Consider the following 25,516-nt stretch of genomic DNA (forward strand, 5'->3'; position numbering starts at 1 on the left):
CACGTTGGAAGTAGCAGCCTTGCTTCTCCAAGGTGGGCCCTTGGAGCCAGTTTGGTGTAGTGGTTAGGAGTGCAGACTTCTAATCTGGCATGCCAGGTTTGATTCTGCGCTCCCCCACATGCAGCCAGCTGGGTGACCTTGGGCTCGCCACGGCACTGATAAAACTGTTCTGACCGGGCAGTGATATCAGGGCTCTCTCAGCTTCACCCACCCCACAGGGTGTCTGTTGTGGGGAGAGGAATGGGAAGGTGACTGTAAGCTGCTTTGAGCCTCCTTCGGGTAGGAAAAAGTGGCATATAAGAACCAACTCTTCTTCTTCTTCTTCTTCTTCTTCTTCTTCTTCTTCTCCTCCTCCTCCTCCTCCTCCTCCTCCTCCTCCTCCTCCTCCTCCTCCTCCTCCTTCTTCTTCTTCTTCTTCTTCTTCTTCTTCTTCTCCTCTCAATTTATTCTCCCCTAGGTTGCTGGCCTCAGTTTGAGGCAGAGTCAGGGTTGTTAGCCCACAAAGATCTGGCCGTCTCTTTGCCCTGTGGTTTTTCTGCCACACAAACACACACGCCAAGAGTGCCCGAAGTAAATTAATGAACAGAAAAGCTGCCCTCTGGTAGATTAAGGCCAATTAATTAGCCAACAGTCACTTGACACTGCAGTGTCGAAGAGGCACGGAGTCCCATAAAGCTTTCTTCCCCCTCCCCCCCCATCCGTTGCTGTATCTCTCCATTTGTACTGGCTTTGGGGGAATGACAACTTGTTTTCTGCTTTCTGGGTAAGGCTCCCTCCAGGCTCCAAAGATGCCGAGGCTGCCTGCCCTCCCCCTCCTTCTGTAGAGCAGAGCAGTGCTGCCAATTCCATCTCATCAAAATCTTGCCTGCAGTAGAATTCGCTCAGTTGAGATTTCGCTCTAAGGCAAGATGGCTGCTCCTTCTGTTTCCTTCAACCTGGAATTCAAGGCAGCTCAACTTCTCTCCCCCCCTGCCTTTCCCCCTGCTTTATTTGTGTGCTATGCATAAAAGAGTCCCTCCCCGCCCCCTCTGCTTGTCCTACAGGGCACCAAAGTTTCAAAATCTCGAAAATTTCGCAATATTAAGGGGATTCGCTAATGGCTTGCTGGCAATTGGATTTAGATCTAATGAAATATTGAAAAACCCTGTGCATTGGGAGAAGAAGTAAACAATTAAACGTTAAAAAGTGGAGAGAGGGGGAGCGTTCTTAACCGTTCGGTTAAGAGATCTTTGAATTATTGTGACTAGCTCCGTGAAAACATTAGCTTAATGCAGAGCCATCAGCAGAAAGCAAATAGAACGTTACGGAAAGGAAGCAAAAGTAATGTAGGAAATATAATGATGCTTATTTGTGTATCGGTGGTGGGTTTGTGTTTTGGTGATTTTACCCATAGGCCTAGACTTAAGTAGAGAAATTGATGCAATGTAAGGGATTGTGGGGAAAAGCTACCTTCTATAAAAAGGCATTATATAAGGTAATAAGGGCACAAGCTGGTGAGGCCTGGGAGGGTCGTAGGGGGGTGTACCATTGGAAAGCGGGCATGGTTGAGGGCTTGAGCATGTGCTTTGCATGTGGAAGGACAAATTTTTGTTCCCAGGCATCTCCAGTTAAAAGGATCCCACTTGGGGAAAGATCTTTCTCTGACTGAGACTTGGGCAATTGCTGCTAGGCAGAAAGAGATGCCGGTCCCTGGGTCAGACCTGGGATCCCCTGAAATTATAGCTCATCTCCAGACTAAAGAGATCAGCACCCCTGGAGAAAATGGCTGCTTTGGAGGATGGACTCCATAACATTAGACTGATTGTCCCACTTTTGGAGGGACATCTGGGGGCACCTAGCAAATTGTACTTATGTTGCAAGTAAAATATATATATTACAACACTATTTTTGTGTTCTATGCGTTCTATGAAAATTTTTGTTCTCCACATAGAGCAAAATTTTAATCAAGAATCCCCCCGGTCAATGGTGTCCTGGTTTACCAGTGTTAAAATCTGGTCACTTTACATTAGACTCTACTGAGGTCCCTCCCTGCCCCAAATAGCTCCACCTCTGAAGTCTCCAAATATTTCCCAACTCAGAGCTGCCTCATCTTATCGCCAGAGTAGGCCATATTGAGGGGGTCCATGGGTCTGACTCAACACACCCCTGGGCCCATTCTGCACATGTTAGATAAGGATTTTTTTAATGCACTTTATAAAATTTTCCTGTTCTGCACAGGAAAATCCAGCTGCAAAAGAACATTGAAAGTGCAATATCCAGTGTGTGTAGAATGGGCCTTGGTTTGTGTAAACTTTGAAAAATACTTGGTGTATTTAACATATGAACTTGCGAAGCAACCTTTTTGCAAAATTTGAACTGTTCAAGAGTGGTGTTTCTGCACAGGTAATAGAGTGGCACTGTTCCCAATAATTCACACAGTCACTTGGCTACACTATTCGGTTCCCTGCTTCCGGGGGCACAGTTGCATCCTTAAATGTGTCAAGTTAATACGTCTGCTTGACTTCAGTTTTTAGATTTGGGATAGCCTCTCTTGTATTGTTTAAGGAAAGGGCCTCCAATTGTATTGATTGATTGTATTGCATTGACTCACTCGGTGTAGTCCGAGTAGTGAGAAGCAGAGAATAAAAACCAACTCTCCTCCTCCTCCTCCTCCTCCTCCTCCAAGCTCAGCAGGCCCAAGTCTTCCCTTCCTCTCCCCACAGCAGACACCCTTTGAGGTAGATGAGGTTGAGAGAGCCCTGAGAGAACCATGAGTGGCCTAAGGTCACCCAGCAGGCCTCAAGTGTCTCAAAATGGCTTACAATCCTCTCCCCACAACAGACACCCGGTGAGGTAGGTGAGGCTGAGAGATCTTTGGGAAAACCGTGACTGACCCGAGGTCTCCCAACTGTTTGCATGTGGAGGAGGACTGGAGAATCAAACCTGGCTCTCCAGATTAGAAGCCACCACTCTTACCCACAACACCATTCTGGCACTTCAAAAGGCGTCACTTCGGCCTGGTTGCCTTTGTGGCATTTTGAAATGTCTTTAAAATGGCAGCCGTGTCTTCACAGTGGCCATGAGGACGCTGTCATGTTCAGTTTGGCCCTGAGCCATGTAAGTAATAGATAGCTATGTGAATAACAGTATTTGGGTGTGCTAAAAAATCCACCATGTTCTCCCATGAGAGAATTCTGCTCTAAAGGGGATAACATCCCTTTCCCCCCCCCCCTTCAATCCATTGCAGTCTAATGAATGGCGGCAAACTCACATGCCGCACCTCGGGATTGGATGGAAGGGAGGGGGTGGCGGACATCTTCGGGTCGCCTCCGTCGCCGCCCCCCTTGCGCTTGTTGTGTTTGCGTATGCGAGTATCTGAGGCTGGGTGCTTAAATGCTTTGTTGCATTATGTTAATTCCTCAGCAGTGCAATCAAATTCATGTCGTAATTAAAGCTGTCAGTTGGAAGGCAAGCCAATCGCGGCGAAAACACAGCATAACAAATGAGCTGAAATGCTTCTGCATGTAGCTATACAATGCTTCGCCAGGCATGAAATTAAATAAGTAATTTGATGTTGACATCAGAAATTGAAATGATACCCACTGTTCCTTCAGTCTGTCAGACCTGCATAAACAATGGCCAGAAAGAGACGAGCCAGCCGCCTCCCCGCCCAGCTTGCCCCCCTCCAGTAATTCACAATATATATGCAAAATCGGTACAGCAGACTTTCCAAGACCTGGAGGATGTAATTTCTTTTGGTTCACAATGAGCGGCTGTTTCTTCAGTGTTCCGGGGCCTGAACCTCTTCACTTGAAACAATATGACAGCCAGAAAGGGCTATTGCGAGTTGCAGGGAATGGCTAGAATCCGTGTGGACCGTCTTTGTTAGTCTCCAAATCAGTCTTCGTAGTGTTATAGCTTTTGCATGGGAGTGGGTGGACCTTTTCCACAGGTGGATGAGTATAGGGCCAGTTCCTTCTCCCCAGCCACCCACTCACCAGGGTCACTTGTGTGCCCCCACACTCACTGCCCTTCTGCATCCAGCTAACACTCCAATGCTTGTTAGGTTTGCCAGGACTGGAAGCCAGCAGACCAGGGGCAGGAACAGGAAGGATGGCTGTCATCAATGGGATGACAGTAAAACCATAGAGTAGGCTTTCTCACCCAGGGGGTTGTGAAGGGCCTGGGAGGGTTTCCCGAATGGGTGGAGTTGATTAATTTTTATGCATTAAAAATTATTAAACATTTATTGGGTGATAGGACCATGTATGGTCATAGAGACCTGCCCTCCCATAAAAACGCCCAGTGCTAGGTCTGGAGCAGGTGGCCCCAAGTGGGTGTGTATGCTTCCCAACCATATTCTGCATGGCCATGCCACGTCTAGGGTTTCTCAAAGCCTGACAAATGTTTCAGGGATTTCTCAATGGTAAAACTGTTGAGAAAGGATGCCATAGCAGTTTCAGCAATTCCTAGAGAGGACTAACATCACTTCTGGGAAAAGCATGGTCCATTGCAACCCTCCCAGTTATCCATTTTAGTTTCCGGCAGTCTGCACATAATTCAGTCTATCTAATAGTCAACATGGTCCCATCTGTAGATTTTTAAATCTGCACATTAGGGCCATGTTGAAAGATCCATCTTTCTACAAATCCAAAAGTATGGGAGGAGGGGTAAAAATATTCCAAATAGAATCGATTGTCGGAACTTGTGCAGTCAACTGCTCCTGAACCAACTGTGTGGGTGGAGAAGACCCAAAAGCCTCCTAAGACAATCAACTTGCCTGCCTCTTCTGCCACCTGGGGAGGGGGTGGTTGAAGAGGAGCGGGATCATTTACTGCATTGCTTCTCCACTGTTGCCATGATTGCTACTGCTTCCCCCCACTACAGCTTGAGCCAGTGGGTGAGTGGGAGAGTAGAGCAGTGGGGTGGGAGCATGTAGCTTTGCAGCCAGAACAGTGGAATGCTAGGCCATTAGATACAGCATGACACAAATCCCTCCCCACAACCACCATGGAAACAACACTGTGGGTGGGTGAGGGAGGAGAACCAGGAGCCTCCACCATCAATGCGCCAAACCCACTGCCAACTCGCCTACCTCACCCTTGGAGGTGTGCATAAGAAGGATCAGGAGTTCCACCATGCCGCCCATATTCTCCCTCCCTGGCCAACTCCTTGTCATGGCAGTTTTTGCCACTGCTACCTCTAGGGCAGCCAAAACAGTGGAGAAGGGTGGCTCCCTTAGATCATGTTTTTCTCTTGATTTTTGTGATAGATTCTATCTTTACTGGGCTGTTTTTTGTTGCTAACAGCGTTTATCATTGGAATGCTAATTGCAAGGTTCTTATTGTCTTTTCTTTTTTTTAAAGAAGTTATCCAACCGAACAAATGGAATAACCAAAAAAAATCATGTAAATGCATTGTTTCCATTACATCCACTAATCTACATAACATTCCTGTTGCTGTTGCTGTTCCTTTTGCTGTTCCTTTTATGGAGTGTTAAAAGACCACTTTGTAAATTTATCATCCAAGATGTTTCTGCTCTTTGATTCTCAGAAGCTTAAGAAGAGCTCTGCTGGGTCAGACCAGTGGTCCATCTAGCCCTGCATCCTGTCCCACAGAGTGGCCAACCAGTGCCTCTGGAGAGCCTTCCCCTGTTGCTGCCTCCTGGCTTTGGGATTCAGAGGTTTAGTGCATCTGAACATGGAGGTTCCCCTCAGTGACTTACACCCTGAAAATCTTATTTGTCTCTGAGGTGCTACTGGCCTTGAGTCCAACCATCCATTCTTTGTCTATGTTGATTTTCAGATCACTAATCATTTCTGCCAAACAGATCAAGATGCGTAGCCATGGTCGTCTGTCTATAGCAGTAGAAAAACACAAGAGCCAAGTGGGAGGAGGGGAGCTTTGGTGAATCACTGCTCCCTTCTTCAGACATCTGAAATGAGCAGGGACTCACAAAAGCTCGTGCCAGGCCACACATTTTGTGGATCTGCAAATTGTCCGTGAGGGTTTCCCCTGCCCTTTGAGCAAATCATCCAAAGAACTTTGGGGAATAAATTTGCAAATAAGCCCATATGTCTCTCTCTCTCTCTCTTGCACTCTCTCTCTCAAACACACAAACACAGAACAAAAAAAGACATCCATCTATCCATCCAAACCCAGGGGATTGTGTTCATCTGACTCCTGTCAATCTAGGGATCCATCTTTGCCCTCCTTCTTCTCCTTCTCCCTTTCCACCTGCCCCTTTGCTGCCAGGAGGCTAAGTATCTGGGGTCTGGGGCACCGAATACCAGCGTGTCAGGAAGGCTGGCTGATGTATGTCTGTTTAGACTCGGCAAAGGCCGAAATGGCATCATTAATTCATTACCCAGCTGCCTGTCAAATAAATTGGCAATTACACCCACCGCTGGAGCCTGGAACTCTCAGTAAATAGCACGTTACTATTGGTGAGCTGTTGAGAAATGCATTTTTTTTAAAAGGTAGGGATTGGGAGGGGGAGAGAGAATTAAGTGACGACATCATGTTTGGTTCAGTTGCAGATGACACGGGGCAAGCCCCATCAAGGCGGTGCTATGGTGTTGGAAACCTTTAAAAGGGACCCCGGTAATGAGGCATGGGACAGGAACTTTTCTTCAAAAAAAGAGAACGCGATCTCTGATTTTTTTTCCCCCTCCCCTTCCTCTTTGTGTGTGTGTGTGTTTTATTACAGAGCTCAGCTCCATCCAGCTTGGGAACAGGCTACTTCGTAAGTGGACCTCGACTGTTTTGAACGTCTATCTTTGAATGGTGGATAAGGGTGTCTGTGCACACATTACACGACCAGTTTGCCCCTCTTACACTAATGCAGAGGTGGGCAAGCTGTGGCCCTCCAGATGTCCATGGACTACAATTCCCATGAGCCCCTGCCCTGCCAGTTGGCAGGGGCTCATGGGAATTGTAGTCCATGGACATCTGGAGGGCCACAGTTTGCCCATCCCTGCACGAATGGGTTTGGCCATCCGGTAGCTGTTGATACAGATCAGAGGCTGCAGACGACAGGCCCGAGGCCAGAAACCCAGGGAAAAGTCAGCCCGTGATCACAAATGTTCTGTCATCCTTGCTTTGAATCCTCCTCGGTCACCATTACAATCCGTAATCTTGCTCCGAAGTCGCGGGATGGATTCCAGGCTTATCTTCTGGGTATTTTGAAGGCCATTTGGAGTCTGCTTCATCAGGCTTATCTAGGCAACCTTTGTGGCTTAAATGTGAAAAAAATAAATCTACGCATGAATATGCCAATCTAGTGGTAAACGAAAAAAGGGGAGTTAGAGACGAGGATTGTACTTGACCAGATATTTGGGGCCACATTGGTGCTGGTCATATTTCATGAATTTATCTAATTCTCTTGGACAGAGAACAAATTCTGACCATTGACTAATTGGGCCAGTTGTAAGTCACTAATTGGTCTGTTGTGCCCCCTGCTTGGCACGCTTACTGGGGAGGGTTGCCCACACGTGTTCCAGATATTTGGGCAGAACCGCTGTCTTTCCTGTGAATCCGGCGTCTTGACAGTGAAGCTCCGCATTTGAAAACCAGAAAATATAAGGACAAAAATAACCAGTCGCAAAACTTCAAGAATGACACACATGCACAATTTTTGCACATAGAAGATGTAAACATGCAAACAGTTTGTACATCGGTTAGCAAACCGTATTTACGCCTGACTCGTTGCATGGAACAATGGTTCGTTAGGTTAGCATCGCCCACAAGGAAACGCTGCTGACTTTTCGGGATACCACAGGGAAAAAAAGGAATGTCCTCATACGGTAAGTGCAGCTATGCCTCTTCTCTTTACGAAAACAGTAATGCAATGGCTGCAGGGCCCTGTCTTTGTAAGATTGGTTGAGTCTTTCGCTTCGGAACGACGTGCGCTTTAGTTTTAATACAGCTTTGAGCTGTATTTCCTGGGATGAGAAGGGAAGAGTTGTTCCTTGGGCTGAAAGCAGATCAATTATATCAGACTTTCAACCAAGGAGCTGTTGCACAAGAGAACTGCCGTGACCAGGAGTCTCCACGAGTCCGTTCCTTCCTTGGGGAAAGATGTAATGAATTTGCCTGTGAAAATTCTCTTGTTATGAGTGTCGATGTCGAATATGCGGTGGTGTTTTATGCTAATTTGTGGCGACTGCTTCAACAGTGACTGGCTTGTCGTAGTGATGAAATATTGGGAGTGGTATAAGTTTTATTTGGATCACTGAGGCAATACCGATTTCAAATCAGTTTCGAAGCTGGCTCCAAATTTCAATTTCAAGATTCTCAATGGTGAACATTTATGGGATTCCACATCATTTTTTTTACAATGTTCATATTCCATTCTGCAAGAAATCCCTTAGTCAAGGCTCTCATCCAGTAAATGCATTTCATTGGTGTATTTATACCCCCTAGGATGGGATAGAGCCTCTTGTGGCGCAGAGTGGTAAGGCAGCTGTCTGAAAGCTTTGCCCATGAGGCTGGGAGTTCGATCCCACCAGCCGGCTCAAGGTTGACTCAGCCTTCCATCCTTCCGAGGTCGGTAAAATGAGTACCCAGCTTGCTGGGGGGGGGGGTAAACGGTAATGACTGGGGAAGGCACTGGCAAACCACCCCGTATTGAGTCTGCCATGAAAACGCTAGAGGGCGTCACCCCAAGGGTCAGACATGACTCGGCACTTGCACAGGGGATACCTTTACCTTTTAGGACAGGGTAGTCAAAAATCTGGCTCTCCAGATGTCCGTGGACTATAATTCCCATGAGCCCCTGCCAGTGCATGCACACTTCTGCAAAAACAGGAAGGACCCATCTGAAGAAGTGTGTGTGTGTGCACACCAAAGCTAATATCCAGAATAATGCTTTGCTGGTCCCACAGGTGCCACTAGAAAACTTCATTGTCTGAAATAGGATGAATTTTAAGCTTCTACAATGAAATCTGGCTCGCTGGCAGCGAACAATTCACACTTTCGGCCTTCGGAATATTTTTCGACGAGCTCTTCCAAAAGCTGTTTTTGACGCTTCCCATTTTTGAAAAGACGATACTGAAATCTAGAGGGTTTACTGATACACAAAGCAGCAACTTGTTTTCGAGACAATCTTTGGGATAATGTCACTTCAAGCTCGTATCCCTCAGTGCTAAGAGAATAGAATAATTGTGTTTATCAGAGCCACATGCCAAATATACCACTTTGGTATATTCTCTCTCGCACACAGGCTGTCTGGTGTTGTAAAGCACATCTGGTCTGTATTTGCTCCATGTACGCCGATGCAAAATGATCTGAAAAACAACATTTGCAAAATGAACGCGAGAGGGAAAGGTGGCAAGAAGCCCGGGGCGGGCGGGCGGGCGGTGAGGGGAGAAGTGGGTAACCTTCTAGTCCAAACTGAAATTATATAAAGCAGGGGTAGTCAAACTGCGGCCCTCCAGATGTCCATGGACTACAATTCCCAGGAGCCCCTGCCAGCATTTGCTGGCAGAGGCTCCTGGGAATTGTAGTCCATGGACATCTGGAGGGCCGCAGTTTGACTACCCCTGATATAAAGTGTCTTTAAAAAGTGAAAAAAAAAATATAACTGAAGCAATCTTTTCACCCACTCTGGCTCTGGCTATTATGCCAAGAGGTTTTCAGAGAGAGAGAAAATTTCAGTGAATATATCACATCTATGACCCTCCCAGCCCCCCCTTACTCATGGAAGTGACCAGAATATCTGAGGCTCCCTTTGGGTCAGAACAGCCAAGGATTTGGGGGCCACACCAAACGACACTCAGAGATGTGTACACAAACTCAGTTTCTAAAAATGAAAAGCTGGAGACTGTTAAGTTCAGTTAAGCAACAATGAGGTAGGAGCTCAGAGCTGTTAATCCTTTTCCTCCTTCCTTTGGCCCTCCCAAAGTTGTCTCGCCCCATTTGCTTTGTACGCTGTGTGGGAAAACAGCTTTAAGAAGATTTGGGACTTGAACTTCGTTCCGCTGCTTCTGGCCAACATGACTACCTGCCCAAAGCATATTTCAGACAAACAGCTATTAACAAAACCATGCCCCCTTCCCCACATACTCTCCATGTAAGCACACCTGGGCAAGCTCACAACCCAGGTACACAGACCCGGGACAGGGTTCAGCTGAATTCTCTGTCAATATACACACCTGCAACCATCTTGGGAGCACTCCAGTACTGCTGGGGGCAGTGATGGGGAAATGTTATCTTAACATCAGTCTGTGAAATCTGTCTCTAGTATGTGCGTTATCTTGGATGTGCTTCTTCTTCCACTTCTTCTAACAGCACCAGGCAAGAGGGCCAGATCTGAAGGGACTGTCCTCTAAGAAGCGCCACAACTGAGCAAACTGGGCAAAGCAAAACCATAGTGAGGATCTGGCAGTTGAAGTGGCAGGAATTGTAAATTCTAAACAAACTTTGTTGGCCACCTACTTTGTCTGCTTTCTGCCCTTCATCTCCCACTTGCTCAGATCCTGTGGATGCCAGTGGGATCTACCCCAAGCTAGAAAAATTGTCCACGGGTCTGATTCTGCTTTGGTTTTGTGAAATGGGTTGGTGGTGTGGGGTTCTACTTAGGTCTAATTGCTATCTTTCCTTTGGCTCCTTGACAACAGCATTTTGTCTGTCAACAGACACCCGTCTGTCTTCAGCGCAGAGGAAAATAAACTTTTTTAGCTTCCTGGGCATCATGTACACCCCCTGTTCCCTGAAAGCCAGGAGAGGTGTCAACGAGTACATCTGTCATGAAATCTACAGGCGGCTCAAGCTGTCAATAACAGCCGTGCTGTATACCAACAGCATGCGGCTGTCTTTTTTCTTTGTTCCCTCAGCAGCTCTTCATAAAACACAGGTCATTTTGTCTGAGCATCTGATGCGCTCAGGTATGCTCCCCCGCTCCCCCTTTCTTCTCACCCCAGAGTTCTTTCAGCTCCGTGCCTTATGGTTCCTTGGACCATGTGACCCATACTGTGCCTTCTCCGTTGATAATCAACACTCTTTTCCTACAAAATCCACAAATGGCTTGGTGTCACCAGCTCCACTGCCCAGTTGGCCAATTCAGACCTCCCATGCATGTGAAGGGTCATTAAACTAGCCAATGTACAGCAACCCTAGCAAGGCACTTCCAAGGCAAGGGAGAAGGAGAGGTCGTTGGCCATGGCCTTCCTCTGTAGACTCTTCCTTGATGGCCTGCCTTCCTAGTACCGACCCTGCTTAGCGTCCAATGTATAATGAATGACCCCAGCAAGGCCCCTTTCAAGGCAAGGGAGAAGCAGAGGTGGTTGGCCATGGCCTTCCTCTGCAGAGCAGTCCCTGGTGGTTTCCCATCCATATACTAATCCTGCTTAGATTCTGAGATCCAGTGAGATCAGACTATACTATGCCAGCTTCCCTAGGAGGGGCTTAACGATTTGCGAGCCCGTAGCGCCAGAGCCGGTTTAAGGATTTGTGGGTCCTAGCAGAGTACAATTGCAGCAAGAGAACCTGGCAGAAGGGTTCTGTTTTACAGGCCTTGCAGAATGCTAATAGTGCCACCAGGGTTCTCAGCCTACCCGGGAGCTCAATACACTAGTTTGGAGCCAGCTGAAAAGGCCCTGGCCCGGTTCAAAGCCAGGCATATTTCTCTAAGGCCAGGGACCTCTTGCAGATTGGTACAACCCTAACTGCTACCTTCTCCCTCTCTTCCTCTATGGCAGGTCTTTACTGGCCATAGCTGAAGCCTAAAACCTACTAGTCATAGAATAGAATCACAGAATCATAGAGTTGGAAGGGGCCACACAGGCCATCTAGTCCCACCCCCTGCTCAACGCAGGATCAGCCCAGAGCATCCTAAAGCATCCAAGAAAAGTGTGTATCCAGCCTTTGCTTGAAGACTGCCAGTGAGGGGGAGCTCACCACCTCCTTAGGCAGCCTATTCCACTGCTGAACTACTCTGACTGTGAAATTTTTTCCCCTGATATCTAGCCTATATCGTTGTACTTGTAGTTTAAACCCATTACTGCGCGTCCTTTCCTCTGCACAGGAAACGACACGCAGTAATGTGTCCTTCAGCCACTGACCCCGTGGTGGAACCTGGGGCCTTCTGCATGCAGTGCATGTGCTCTGCCATTGAACCAGGGTCCCTTCCTTTCCCCCAGACCTTCTCGCTGTGAGATACTGCAGAGTCACGCTGGAAGCAACACCGTGATGCCGGGGAGAGACACTGATCTCCCAATCCATTTTTCGCTATCAGCCTGTTGAATGGCCGTGGGAAAGGAGGGGCCCAGGCTGAGAAGTCCCTGATGTAGTGGGAGACCTGGACCGCCCATTCCTCCCCTCTAATGACCGACCAGCCTTCTTCCCATCTTGTGCCTTAGGGCTGAAAGAATAATTTGTGTTAACTTTGCACCGTATTGTTTTTTTAATGTAAAATAGCTGGATTAAAATCCACTCCGTAGCATGAAACTTATTGAGCCGAATAGCCAAGGCTAGTCCGATGTCATTTGCTCTTGGAAGCTGAGCAGGGTTGGCGTTGGTCAGTACTTGCATGGGAGGTCACCGATATACCAGGATTGTGACACAGAGGCAGGCAATTGCAAACCAGCTCTGCATGTCTCTTGTCTAGAAAAGTCCACTAGGGGTGACGGTAAGTCAGCTGTGACCTGATGGCAACCCCCCCCCCGCCCATGCTTCTTACAGCTTGCAGGTGACCTTGAACCAGTCACCTCATCTCAATCAAGCCTACCTCATAGGGTTGTTGTGAAGGGAGAAAGAAAGCAGGAAGACGAATGGTTGCCCCAACAGATCCTATGAGGGAAGACGAAAGGGGAAAAAATACACTAAATAAACAGGAGAAGAAGAGTTGGTTTTATACCCTGCTTTTCTCTACCAGAAGGAGTCTCAAAGCAGTTTATAATCTTCTTCCCTTCCTCTCACAACAGGCACCCTGTGAGGTAGGTGAGGCTGAGAGAGCTCTGTCAGGACTGCTCGGTCAGAACAAAACTAACAGGACTGTGACTGGTCCAAGGTCACCCAGCTGGCTGCACATGGAAGAGTGGGGAATCAAACCCAGCTTGCCAGATTGGAAGCTGCTGCTCTGTACCACTACACCTCTCCTGTGACCGCAGCCCTTCCCCATTTCGGCAAAAGTTCAGTAGGTGTTCAGAATGGGATGAAATGTTCTCCAGGTCAGAGTTGAGAGCAGGAAGTAGCCCTGTCACTCTGCTTTGTTTTCCTGGTATTGTCAGGAAGCAATATTTGACTGTGTATTTATTATTATTTTCTTTCATATATATGCTGCTCTTCCCTATGGCTCAGAGTTGCTTACAGTGTTCAAATGTGCAGCAAACAAACAGTGTAGATAATATAAAACACAAATAAAATTCCAGTTACATTCATTTAAAATGAATGGTGCTTGTGCCATCCAACCTGCTATGTCTGGGAGGTGAGGATGGCGGGGAATCTGTGCAGCCTTGCAGTGGGATTCCCCTACTTTCTTTCTTTTTAAAAAAGTCTCTGACTCTTTTCATTGTGAAGATTTAAAGAGAAAGGCATACCTCTACTCTGAATGAGGCTAGCCAATGGCGTATCTTGAAAAAGTTTGAAATTCTGTGAATCTGATATATTGATTCTAACACTATACAGATATTTAAAAGGTGTACACACAGGGAAACCTCCAGCATGGCAGCTCAATTGTACCACTGTGTGGTCTTGGAAGCCACAGCAGAGACTGGGAAGCCACTAAAGCCTATCCCCACGTGGAAAACACATCACTGTGTAGCCCTGTAGCCCCACAGGGTGTCTGTTGTGGGGAGAGGAATGGGAAGGCGACTGTAAGCCGCTTTGAGCCTCCTTCGGGTAGGGAAAAGCGGCATATAAGAACCAACTCTTCTTCTTCTTCTTTTCTACTTGGGGTCCTTTCCTGCTGCTTCCTCCCCCCCCCCCCCCATGACTCACTCCACTTTCAAAATGAGTAATAATTTCATCAGGTAATATCCTAAGACCCTGGTCCTTGTAAACTACTTTGCTTTATTTTATAGCCCTCTTTATTTTATATGTTTAGATTCCCCGCAGGTTTGCAGGAACATTTACCCCCCTAATCCTGGGTAGCTCCATTGTATGGATTTTTTGATCTACATGGTGGGGCCACCTGGGATTTAGACCTGGTATTATTATTAGGAGGAGTAAAAGTGCTACTAGCAGCAGCAGTAGTATTCAGCATCCTCCCACTCCATCGTGAAGCACGGAGAATTCTTCCAGTAGAAGGTGCTCTTTCTCCACAGGAAGTCAACTTGCCTGCAAAATGGAAGCTGAAGGAAGAACCCAGCTCAGCCAAGAAGAGATGTTGGATTTAGCCCATTATTATACCCAGCCTCAACTTCAGTCCATTCAAGAGCCTGGGACTGCTGCCTCACTGGCTCGCATGATTCCTGACTGGTTGGATCACATTCTGAGAAGGGCGCTATTTTGGGAAAAAAGAAAAGAGAGAGAAAAGTCATCAAAGGATCGGCTGAAAAAGCTGGCAGCTGAGAACAAACGGGTGAAAGGGCAACTTTTAAAATTTCTTTTATGTTTTATTTTAATGTTTTTTTGCAAGGGGGCATCATTCAGAGGTGGGGAGGGAGGCCTTTGGCACCAAAAACAGCTTCCCACCATGATGATTCTGCTTAAAACCTGCTTGCCTCTGAACTGGAGTGCCTCCTTGCCAGAGCTGAGCATAGGTTATGCAGCTGTGAGGCTTAAATGAGACGTCGGAGGAGGGGGAGAGGATTTGCTGCAGAAGAGGAAGAGGTGCCGTTCTCTCTCCCCCATTGCATCCAGTCAGCGATAACAGTAAACAAGATATATTGGTGTGGTAGGTAGCTGGAGACATTTCACTTATCTCTGGTGCTTGACTCAGGCAGGCGGACACTTAAAACGCATTTTGCTCGTGAAAAAACAACAACAACAACAACAAACCAACCTTTCTCCATTTGAAAACGAGTGCATTTACACAAAGGCTCCTCGGCGGCTTGCTGTTTGGAAGCCTCGCAGTCAATATGCTGTCATTTCTTTTCAGTGGATGTTTGTTAAAGGTGGGTACATGTTAGCTCCCCACTTGACATGATAAATCACTGTTAACAAATCTTAATTCACCTAACTTGGTTAATGGCAGACCTCCAGTTGCTTCAGGGTGATTCTCTGGCGTGGGCCATCTTTGAAAAAAGGGGGGGGGAAGAATCCTCTTTTAGAGAAACTGGGATGCCGGATGGGTTACAGCGTCGGACTAAGGAGGAATAGACCCCGGATCGTAGCCACACTACTCCAAGAAGCTCACTGCATGAACATTAGCGGCTCTCTTGGTCTCTCTGACTGATTATGCACAGGGGGAAAAGGCCAGGCTGGCACCTCATGACAGTGGGGCAAATCCCCATTTATGCATGACGTTGCCATTCCCCTTCCCTGCCCTGACCCGCTTTAGGGTTTCCGATGTCCTACATTAAGGGAATGCTGATTTTTCTGTGTTCCCTTTTTTTAATGTGGGCACCATCCGTGCCTATGCTGGACCAGGCATACAGGGATGCCCCTGCCTATGGTGTCCCATAGACCTGTGATTGGCCCTCAGTAAGCGAAAGTGCGTTTAGTCAAGGCTATGGTATTCCCAGTTGCAATGTATGGCTGCGAGAGTTGGACCATAAGGAAGGCCGAGCGTCAAAGAATTGAGGCTTTTGAACTCTGGTGCTGGAGAAGACTCTTGCGAGTCCCTTGGACTGCAAGGCGAACAAACTGGTCAGTCCTAGAGGAGATCAACCCTGACTGCTCTTTAGAAGGCCAGATCCTGGAGATGAAACTCAAATACTTTGGCCACCTCATGAGAAGGAAGGACTCCCTGGAGAAGAGCCTAATGCTGGGAGCGATCAACGGCAAAAGAAGAAGGGGACGACAGAGAATGAGGTGGCTGGATGGAGTCACTGAAGCAGTAGGTGCAAACTTAAATGGACTCCGGGGAATGGTAGAGGACAGAAGGCCTGGAGGATCATTGTCCATGGGGTTGTGATGGGTCGGACACGACTTCGCACATAACAACAACAACAAAGCGAAAGACCTCTCCCTATTGGATGCATGCTGCCCACTGAGAGCCAATCAGGGCATGTTTTAAGTGCTGTGTCTTCCACACACAAACCAGATTTCATGAATGCTACAGATAAAGAAATAAGGCTTGTAATGTAGATAAAATTACAATAGGCAAACCCCATATCTTGCATTATGCTCCTTGGAGAAGGGGTGGGATAAAAATGTTATGGAGAATCGAAGGTTGACCTGCATCTACCTAACAGTGAATTTGACTGGAAAAGAGAGATTTTCCATGCTCTCCAGCTAATAGGACACAGTACTCCACTTAGGGGTCTGCTGGCTGTTGATCTCACCTAACGTCCCAAATTAAAACCCAGGTTTGCTAGTATATGGATTATGGGAAAACACATAAAAGTTATGGTAAGTTCAAACAATCTTATGTGGTTCTGTAATCCAAAATTCTGTATGATTAATGTAACTTCAAATTCAGTACAACGAATGAGTGGAGTTCCAGTAATGCTGGTTTTGTTGATACTTCACCACTAGAAAAACATTTACAAGTCTGGAAACAAAAGGCCACAAATTCATAACATTAAAATACGCCCAGTGAAAAAGTAAACAAATGAACAAGTAAACTTACAGTGAGATCATACTTACCTTGTTTTCCCACCCTCTGGGCTCTTTGCCCTGTTATTGTTACTATATATTCACTGTGGGCTCCTGTTTTCTGCCAGTATATGGATTATCTTGTGGCTCAACAATCGCATATTCATTCCAATAAAGCTGACTTCAGCCACACTAAATCATTTCATCTAGTCTGGAAGAAACAGGACATCACATCTTAAATCAGAGTAAGATGTAAAATAGCTTCACCTCCATATCGTAGAATAGAGTGAGTAGGAATCAGCACCTCAGATATGAGCTAGTTTCGCAAGTCTTCCTCAGCTCATTTATATGACACGTGTCTGCACATAGTTAAAACGAGCACATAGTCATGTACGTGACTCTTTCTTGCTGTCTAAGAGACTATGTGCTCACTTTGACTTTCTACAGTCACGTGTAATATGAATGAGCTGAAGAAGACTTGTGAAACTGGACAGCTCAGTTTGATCCCCTGCTCCTCCACATGCAGCTCTTAACCACTGCATCCAGCTGGCTTTTTGTGTAGCGTTTTCCTGATGTGAAGATGTGTTTCCTCACGTTGGTGAATTACAAATAAAAATCTAGATGCAACTATACATATCACATTAAGATTCCCTTTTTTGCAATGTTTTATCAACCCTAAGTGTACATTAATAATGGAGGAATGCATACATATGGAAGAAACCAAAACCTATGGCCACGGCATACAGAATTCTGAACTAAAGAAGCCAAACCATGGAAGATTCCCAATCCATGAGTTCCGCTTCAGAATCACGACCCAGTGACTATGGAAAATCCTAAACTGGAAGATAATTTCAAGATAAGAATTTCAGAAGTATTTTCCAGTTGCGTGTTTATTGACATTTTGGCATTCAGATTTATGAATATAAGTTCAAATGCATTTTTCTACATTCTGCCCCGAATACCTCTTCCTTTTGCTGTTCATGGCAGAGAAAAAGGAGCTTGTTCTGACATGTTTATGCAGAAATCAGTTCAGCCGAGTTCGATGAAGAATTTCCACAAATAAGCAAACTACTGCTTCCTTAGCACACGGCGTCCTGTTAATCTAGATGTAAGGGCGGTCAATGCGGTTCCCAGGAGGGACCAATCTTAGATTGATTTCTATCTTGTTAGGATTAGTAAGCCATAATGCAGCACATTGAAAATGGAGCCAGGAAGGAGGGTAATCAGACCGACACTTGAGGTAATGATGGTGAACTTGGCTGATCTGAAATGGTGTGCATGTTCCTTTCTTTTTTTAATGTTCCAGGAGCCATTGAAAATTCAGTGCCCCATAACGGCTGATGTAATGGGCCACCATTATCCCGTAAATACACTTTGCCCAATAAAATCCATCTCCGGGTCAATTAATTTTAGTGTTTGTTAGCAGCAGCAGCAGTGCCCCTGGCATGTTTTGTTTTAAAAAATGGAAAACAATGAGGAGAAAATAGCCACAGAGGCAGACCAGGAAGACTAGCAGAGCAAGGAAGCAAGCTACCTTTCTTTGTGAATAAGAGAGGTGACAAAGAGGGACAGAAGTTTGGTAATTACAAGGCACAGTCCATTATCCAGGTAAATAAAGCTCTCCCAAATACTGGGTGTCATTACAGAGGCAGTTCTAAGGACTGGATTGAGATAGAGTGAGACCATTGGTCTTTCTCATGAAGGATGGTCTGCTCCCACAGGATTTTCAAGGTGACCCTCTGTGGCCATTCACAAACCTAGCCATTAACTAGAGACACTAGATGTCAAAAAATGGACCCTACCGTTTTGAGGCACCCAGTGGAGTCTAATGACCTTCTGAGGATAGAAGAAACATAACCCCTAATTAGGCTTGTGGAACTCTCTGCCCCAGAACTTTAAGAGGGAACTAGAAGAGATTATTGAGGTGAAGAACCTTAGTGGCTACAGTGGCTGACTGGAATATCTGGCTGCCTATTCTTGCAGAAACAACAAAAGGAAGAGATGTTGTCTCCTGGGCCTAGCTGCAGCCCTCCCCAGGCATCAAGCTGGCTGTTGTAGGAAACAGAATGCTGGATAGGGTTGCCAACCTTCAGGTAGGGCCTGGAGATATCCCACTATTGCACCTGGTTTCCAGATAATAGAGATCGATCCCCCTGGAGGCAATGGGTGCTTTGAAGCGTGAACTTTATGGCCTTGCACACAGGTGAGGTCCCTCCCTTCCTCATACCCCACCCCCAGGCTCCACCCCCAACATCTATTTGGCAACCTCAGAGCTGGCAACCCTAGATTCAGGCAAGATGAACTCTTGTTTTGACCCACCACACTCTCCTACTGAATGTATGAGACATCTTTAAGACAAATGACCAGGGCTTTCTTCTGCAGAGTGTAATCTCCCAAATGGCCTCTTTCCCAGTGTTCACACCCCCAGTAAAGGTTCTTTGCCAGGAGAATAAATGCAGCTGAATTCTGGACCATCTCTCCTCTAGCGCTTGACAGGACAATTGCCAATGGGTGGGAGGAGACCCTGTCAGAAAATGTCAAAAACCCAGGGATCCTGACTTCCTCGGAGATCATGAATGGACCAACCAGGAAGGGACGAGAAAAGCCAGATGGGGAACGACCACAGGCACCAAGGCAGCCACATGAACAAACACCATGGCGCCCCAATTGGAATGGAAAAAGCTGCTGTTGCTGCCGCAAAATAGTCCAGGCCCAAGAAGCGCACACAAGGCGAAGCTACACCCCAACCTCCTGAGCTAGGAGCAACAGTACCTGAGCCACAGCTTTCCCACCTTGCCAGCTGCAAGTCCTGATGTGCCAAGCCACCCTAAGCTAGCTGAAGAAGCAACTCCAGCCAGGAGCCCAAAGAGAGGGAGCCCAGGGCTGGAGAGATCCTCTGAAAGCTGGGGGGAAATGAGGCGGGAGCAACTTGAAGCAGCACTGGAGTGAGCCCAGCACAGGATACGAGCCCACAGCTTCAGGTGCAGGAAGGGGTTAGGAGAGGGGCACATGGGAGGTTGAGTCTGCAAAGGGGCAGAGCCCAGGAAGGTGAGGGAGGATAAAAGAACATGCAAGCCCAGATGCTGGAAGGAAGTGGATAGAGCATTGATGCAGTCACCTACCTCTTTGTCCTGTGGAGAGGCAGAACGGCGGGGTGTGCTACCTGCATTCTGTGGTCTCTGAAAGCACTTTACTATTGAGTGAGGAGATGAAAATAGGCAGTGGAACCCTGGATGCACCCAACAAACCTGACCAGGCCCTGTGAGGAAAGATTGAGGGACTTGGGAATGTTCAGCCTGGAGAAGAGGTGGCTGAGAGGGGACATGATTTGCTGTCTTTAAGTATTCGAAAGGCTGTCACTTAAGAAGAAGGCAGGGAGCAGTTCCTGTTGGCAGCAGAAGAGAGGAGATGGGTTTAAACTGCATGCAGAATAATATGAGCTAGATATGAGGATGGGAAATTTCCAGTCAATAGTTCAGCAATGGGATCAACTGCCGAAGGAGGTGGTGAACTCCTCCTCACCGGCTGGACAGACACTTATCCTGGATGCTTGAGGCTGATCCTACACTGAGCAGGGGGTTGGACTAGATGGCCTGTGTGACCCTTCCAACTCTATGATTCTGAGATTCTGACACTTAGCTGTGCAAAATGCAAATTTCCTACCAAGGCTCCTCCTAACCTCTTGCCATTCTCTCAGTCAACCTTTGTTTAAACACACTTAAAAAGAACCCAAATGCAGGTTGTTGTGTGTTTTTTTAAAGATTAAACAGACTTGACTCGCCCCCCTCCCCCCAGTTTCCTCTTGGAAAGATTACAAGGTTTATTCAAGCAATAGACAAAGCTCCAGATTAGCTGTCACTCCAGATTCAGCCTGTCAAATTCGCTTTATTACAACGTGGCCCCATTTTTTTATTATTATTATTTTCCACTGGAGTGGAATAAATATATTCTTTGCTCATCATCCCTTGTGAAGCAACATCAAAGGGATTAGTATTTTCAGGGTTATTTCCCCCCCCCCCCACCCTCTCCCTTCCTGCCACCTCCTTCCCCTCCCCTCCTTCCCTTTACATGCGACATAAAACGAAAATGTGAACCTGAATAACAAGGATTTGCTTCATTGATTGCCAAACATACATTACGGCAGCCTTCAACCTGCTCCAGGTCAAATTAGGGTGATTGCAAGCAGTTAAGCTGTCAAAGGCAGAGTCTTCGTATTCCAGAGATCTCGATTTCAGATCATTAACAGGGAACGTTCCAAAGTACAAGCGCCATTTGTCAGGACTGGGATATTTTGGGCAACAGTTGAGCTCAGATCTCTGAAGAACCACCGACTTAGCGGAAAGACTGCCTCTCCTAACATGTTCCCATGTGGTAGCTTTGCTCTTCCCAGCAGAACTTTTGTCAATGCTCCCTCAGTCCAGGGCAGCCTTTCTCAACTTTTTTTTACTGTTGTGAAACCTCTGAAACATTCTTCAGGCTTTGAGAAACCCCAGAAGTGGCACCATTGTGCAGGATATGGTTGAGAGGCATTGCTGTGGACACGCCCAACTGGAGCCCTTCCCCTTCCCACTCCCTCCAGGCCCATCAATGGCCATTTGGAGGTGGGGGATGAGTCAACATGACTATGTATAGTCATATATGTTTAACACATTTAAAAATACATGTAAAATTGGTTAACTCCCAACCATTCGGGAAACCCTTCCAGGGCCGTTAAGAAACCCTGGTTGAGAAAGCCTTGTCTAGGGACATGCTTGGTGTCAACTGCGGTTTGGTCTTTGCCACTGGCTTCCCCATACTTGTGGAACAGCCTTCTGGATGAAGTCAAAGGACTTCTTTACGCCTGTCTTTCTGGAGAAGCAGAAAGAGAATGATTCCGCAGAGCTTTGGGGGCACATTTTGTCCGAGCAAACGGGAATATATACACTTTGTGTTCTTGTGTGTGCGTTTTAAGAGGTCGTTTTTACTTTTTAAATGTATTTTATTGATTGGTGATGATTGTTCTATGGTTTTTCATCATATGATTTTATTGTATTTTATTTTACATCCATGCCCCTTGTGCTCTGCCTTACATAAACGCATAAAGGGGAGACCAGAATGGCAGGACTCCTGCTGATGTGGGAGACCTTCTGCAGACGGCCTCTGCTTCCCTAATGGCTACTGGAAGAAAACTTAATCACACAATCATTTGTTTAGCAATTTATATACTGCCCCTCTCAGTTGCCTGTCTTAGGGTGGTTTCCATAGTCTAAAAACTTAATAAAACAATAATTCACAAATGAAAGCAGATCAAGAATGATATAAAACCACAATTTTACTGTTGCCCTGATCATGATGAAGAAGAGTTGGATTTTATACCTCGCTTCTCACTGCCCGAAGGAGTCTCAAAGCAGCTTACAATTGCCTTCCCTTCCTCTCCCCACAACAGACACCCTGTGAGGTAGGTGAGGCTGACAGAGCCCTGATGTTACTGCTCTGTAAGGACAGTAGTGTCAGGGCTGTGATAAGTCCAAGGTCACCCAGCTGGCTGCATGTGGAGGCACAGGGAATCCAACCTGGCTCTTTGCCACTGCACGAAACTGGCCCTGAAAACCCACAAGAGACATAACTTCAGTCTAGGGATCTATGTCTTTAAACACAGGGTTCCCAACAATTTATGGAGAGGTGTGCAGTCACTTCTAGGCTTTCACCAGAAGTGACATGGCACCCATGATACCCTGTCCCATCTGCTCCTTGCCCATTGGCTGGCAACCCTACCCATGGAGATAGTGTTCTTTCTCTCCTCTTCTAATGTTGCCATTACTTTCCCACATTGTGCCTCTGCTTTCTCCCTCTCTGGGTGGAATTCATGCCCTATGTGTGCATTTCTTTGAGACATTTGGTTGGCCATGGTGAGAAACCTGATACTGCACTGGACAGCAGTTTGACAGGGCCAGGAATGGTTTCCCACTATGAAAGGTAACCCTCCACCTTACTGAGCAGCCTGGGTAGACTACAGCTTCTCTAAAGGTACATCTCATCTACAAAATCATGATACCTTCTCAGCTCTCCTGAAATCACTTGGCTTGAAACACCAGGTTATTTTTGAAAGCCAAAGATGGTAACATTATGAAGAGATAGGATACCTGTGCCTTCCAGATGGGGGAGAAAAAAAATCTGCTACCGGTAAGCATGGAGGAAGATGAACCGTATTCTGGTTGGGGGGAGGGAGAAGCCCTGAGACTCCCCAATCCTCTTTCTCAGCAATTTGTGTCAGAGCACACAATTGCTGCCTGATAAAATGTAGGACACCAGATTGAATTACTTCATTGAACCGCGGCTGTCCCCTGTTAATGGTAATTGCATGGATCTAGTGGTTTGTCTTGGCGCGTTCTCAGATATTTACCTCCTACTGTTTTTCAATTCAAACCTTTGATGAAAATATTCCCAGTACTTCTTTAAAGCAGACACCCGACTGTCTTCCTTGACAAAGGTAAGGTCTCTAAATCAGTTCCTGGCAATTTGTGGCACAGCAGTCTACCTAAATCACCTTTTACCCATGTCACCATGTCATTTCCTCCAGAAAAACGGGGGGGAAGTAAATGCCCATCAGAAGAAGGTTTCCAGAGGCCTGGGGTTCTGCTGGGGCCAGGGGCAGGAGCGTAAACAAGCTGAAGCTTTTTGTGCATGACTTTCAGCAGAAGTAAGATAGATGAGGGCCCGAAACGCCAAAGAAGTCTGCTTCCAGAGTGGGAGGAATCTCATCAGAAAATGATAGGGGGATATTGGGCTTTAACAGCTGATATAATAGGAGCGAGATTTGGAAAGACTGGTGGTTTTTTTAGGCCCACTGTAAGCATGAAGCAAAATGAGGTTATAGAATTACGGTTGCCAACCTCCAGAAGAAGACAAAGAAGAGCTGGTTCTTATTTACCTCTTTTCTCTACCCGGAGGAGTCTCAAAGCGGCTTATATTCGCCTTCCCTTTCCTCTCCCCACAACAGACACCCTGTGAGGGAGGTGAGGCTGAGAGAGCCCTGATATCACTGCTCAGTCAGAACAGTTTTATCAGTGCCGTGGCGAGCCCAAGATTACCCAGCTGGCTGCATGTGGGGGAGCAGGGAGTCAAACCCGGCTTGCCAGATTAGAAGTCCGCACTCCTAACCACTACACCAAACTGGCTCTCAAGCTCCCCCAGAATTTCAACTGATCCCCAGACTACAGAGAATCAGTTTCCCTTGAGAAAATAGCTATTTTGGAGGGTAAACTCTTAAGGTATGGTATCATACAAAGGTCCTCCCATTTTACCCAGGCTCCACCCCCAATATATCCAGGAATTTTCCAACCCAGAGCTGACAACCCTCCATAGCAGCTGGACCTGGTAGAATATACTGGATCAATTCAGAATGCCAGTGTGTCTGTGTGTGTGTGTGGGGGGGGGAATGCCACTGTGTTTTAAAACTGCCAACAGGAAGAAAGCAAGCACACAAGGCAGAGGAAGCTTTGAGTGAAGTCCTGCAGCGCTAACGTTCTGGTTACAGAGAGATGGGGGGCATTCAAAATGGCACAGCGAGTCATTCCAATGAAATCCCTACCTGCCGGCATGACGTGGTATAGTCCATTTTAATACATCCAGATTCTTTGGCTTCATTGCATGTGGTCTGCATGAGGAAGGGTGGAATCCTGAGCTGCAAGGGTGGACTGGACCATTTAATATCCCCCGGAGTATATGAATGTGCACATAAGAACAAGAACACCAAAACAGAAAGGCCAGCAAATTTCTTGATGTGTTAGTCTTCCATTTAAGGGGCATTTAAAAGATGTTCGGGATAAAAATTCAAGTCCTTACTTGTTCTCTGTAGGAAAGGTCCTACTGGCTCTTTCTACAGGAGGGTAGATGCTTAGGGAGTCAACTGGGAGCTACACCTGATGCATACTGGATTGTTGGGCTTGATTGGAAATGTACAGCACAGCCCTAACACTTTTTTGGGAGTAAATTGGGAGTAAATACCAAGAAAGATGGAGAATCAGAAAAGGCAGTCAAAGAAAGCTACAGTGTTTACAGCAGCTTCTTTTGAGGCACAAGAAAGTACATGCTGAAATTAGGCTCTAAAATGAGCTGTAAGAGATTGTAAGGGTGCATCATGGTAAATCCCTTTGCCGTAAACCAGGGGTAGTCAACCTGTGGTTCTCCAGATGCCCGTGGACTACAATTCCCATGAGCCCCTGCCAGCATTTGCTGGCAGGAGCTCATGGGAATTGTAGTCCAAGAACTTCTGGAGGACCACAGGTTGGCTACCCCTGCCTTAAACAATATGAAAAAAAAATCAACACCAGCCCTCTTTCCCCTTCCCTCCACTATATGGGGGGGGGGACCCCCTCACATGGCAATAGGCCAGAGGCAGGAACAGCCAGCCATGACCATACAAAGCTGTACAGTTAGCAGCCCCTAGACATGTGTAATACAGCGGGCTGCCTGCATTCCTTGCCAATTCCTCCAGCATTAAACTCCTGCTACAGTACATCTGGCTTTGGGAAGTGCCTCAACATTTGACCAGAATAACCCTGCCTCAGCTGCCAGGTGGCTTCCTGCATGTCACTCCATCTCCTGACCAGACTTAACAGCAGCACAAATTGCAGAGAAATTATGAAATCGGATACAGGGCACAGCGCTGAGCGGCCGACCTCTGAAGCCTCCTCCTCCTCCTCCATCCTGCATTAGTGTGTCAGTCCAGTAGCTCTCCCAGTAGAGCTATTCACGAGGCAATTTCTCTGTGCTTGGCTCCATTTCATCTCTTGGATGGAATTCTTCCATCCTATGACCCTCTCCTGTATATGTTCTGCTTGGCCGACACCAAGAGCCACCCAGAAGGGAAAGCCGGAGGGGGGTGGGGGGTGGGACGAGCCGCTTGTCTGGCAAT

General features: G+C 46.8%; 1 protein-coding gene across 6 annotated transcripts in view; it reads left to right on the forward strand.

Moving 5' to 3' along the window:
• Positions 1 to 25,516, forward strand: part of AUTS2 (activator of transcription and developmental regulator AUTS2) — a 675,677-nt gene that overhangs the window by 254,272 nt on the left and 395,889 nt on the right. For 5 of the 6 annotated variants that reach the window (XM_077312657.1, XM_077312656.1, XM_077312655.1 and 2 more), the window contains one exon: positions 6,689 to 6,724. The exons of the other annotated variant lie outside the window; for it this stretch is intronic. In XM_077312657.1, the coding sequence (XP_077168772.1) occupies positions 6,689 to 6,724 (36 nt within the window). The remainder of the gene's footprint in view (positions 1 to 6,688; positions 6,725 to 25,516) is intronic. 6 annotated transcript variants of the gene reach the window in all.

This window comes from Paroedura picta, chromosome 15 (genome assembly GCF_049243985.1).
Source record: "Paroedura picta isolate Pp20150507F chromosome 15, Ppicta_v3.0, whole genome shotgun sequence".
In the NCBI taxonomy this organism is placed as follows: domain Eukaryota; kingdom Metazoa; phylum Chordata; class Lepidosauria; order Squamata; family Gekkonidae; genus Paroedura; species Paroedura picta.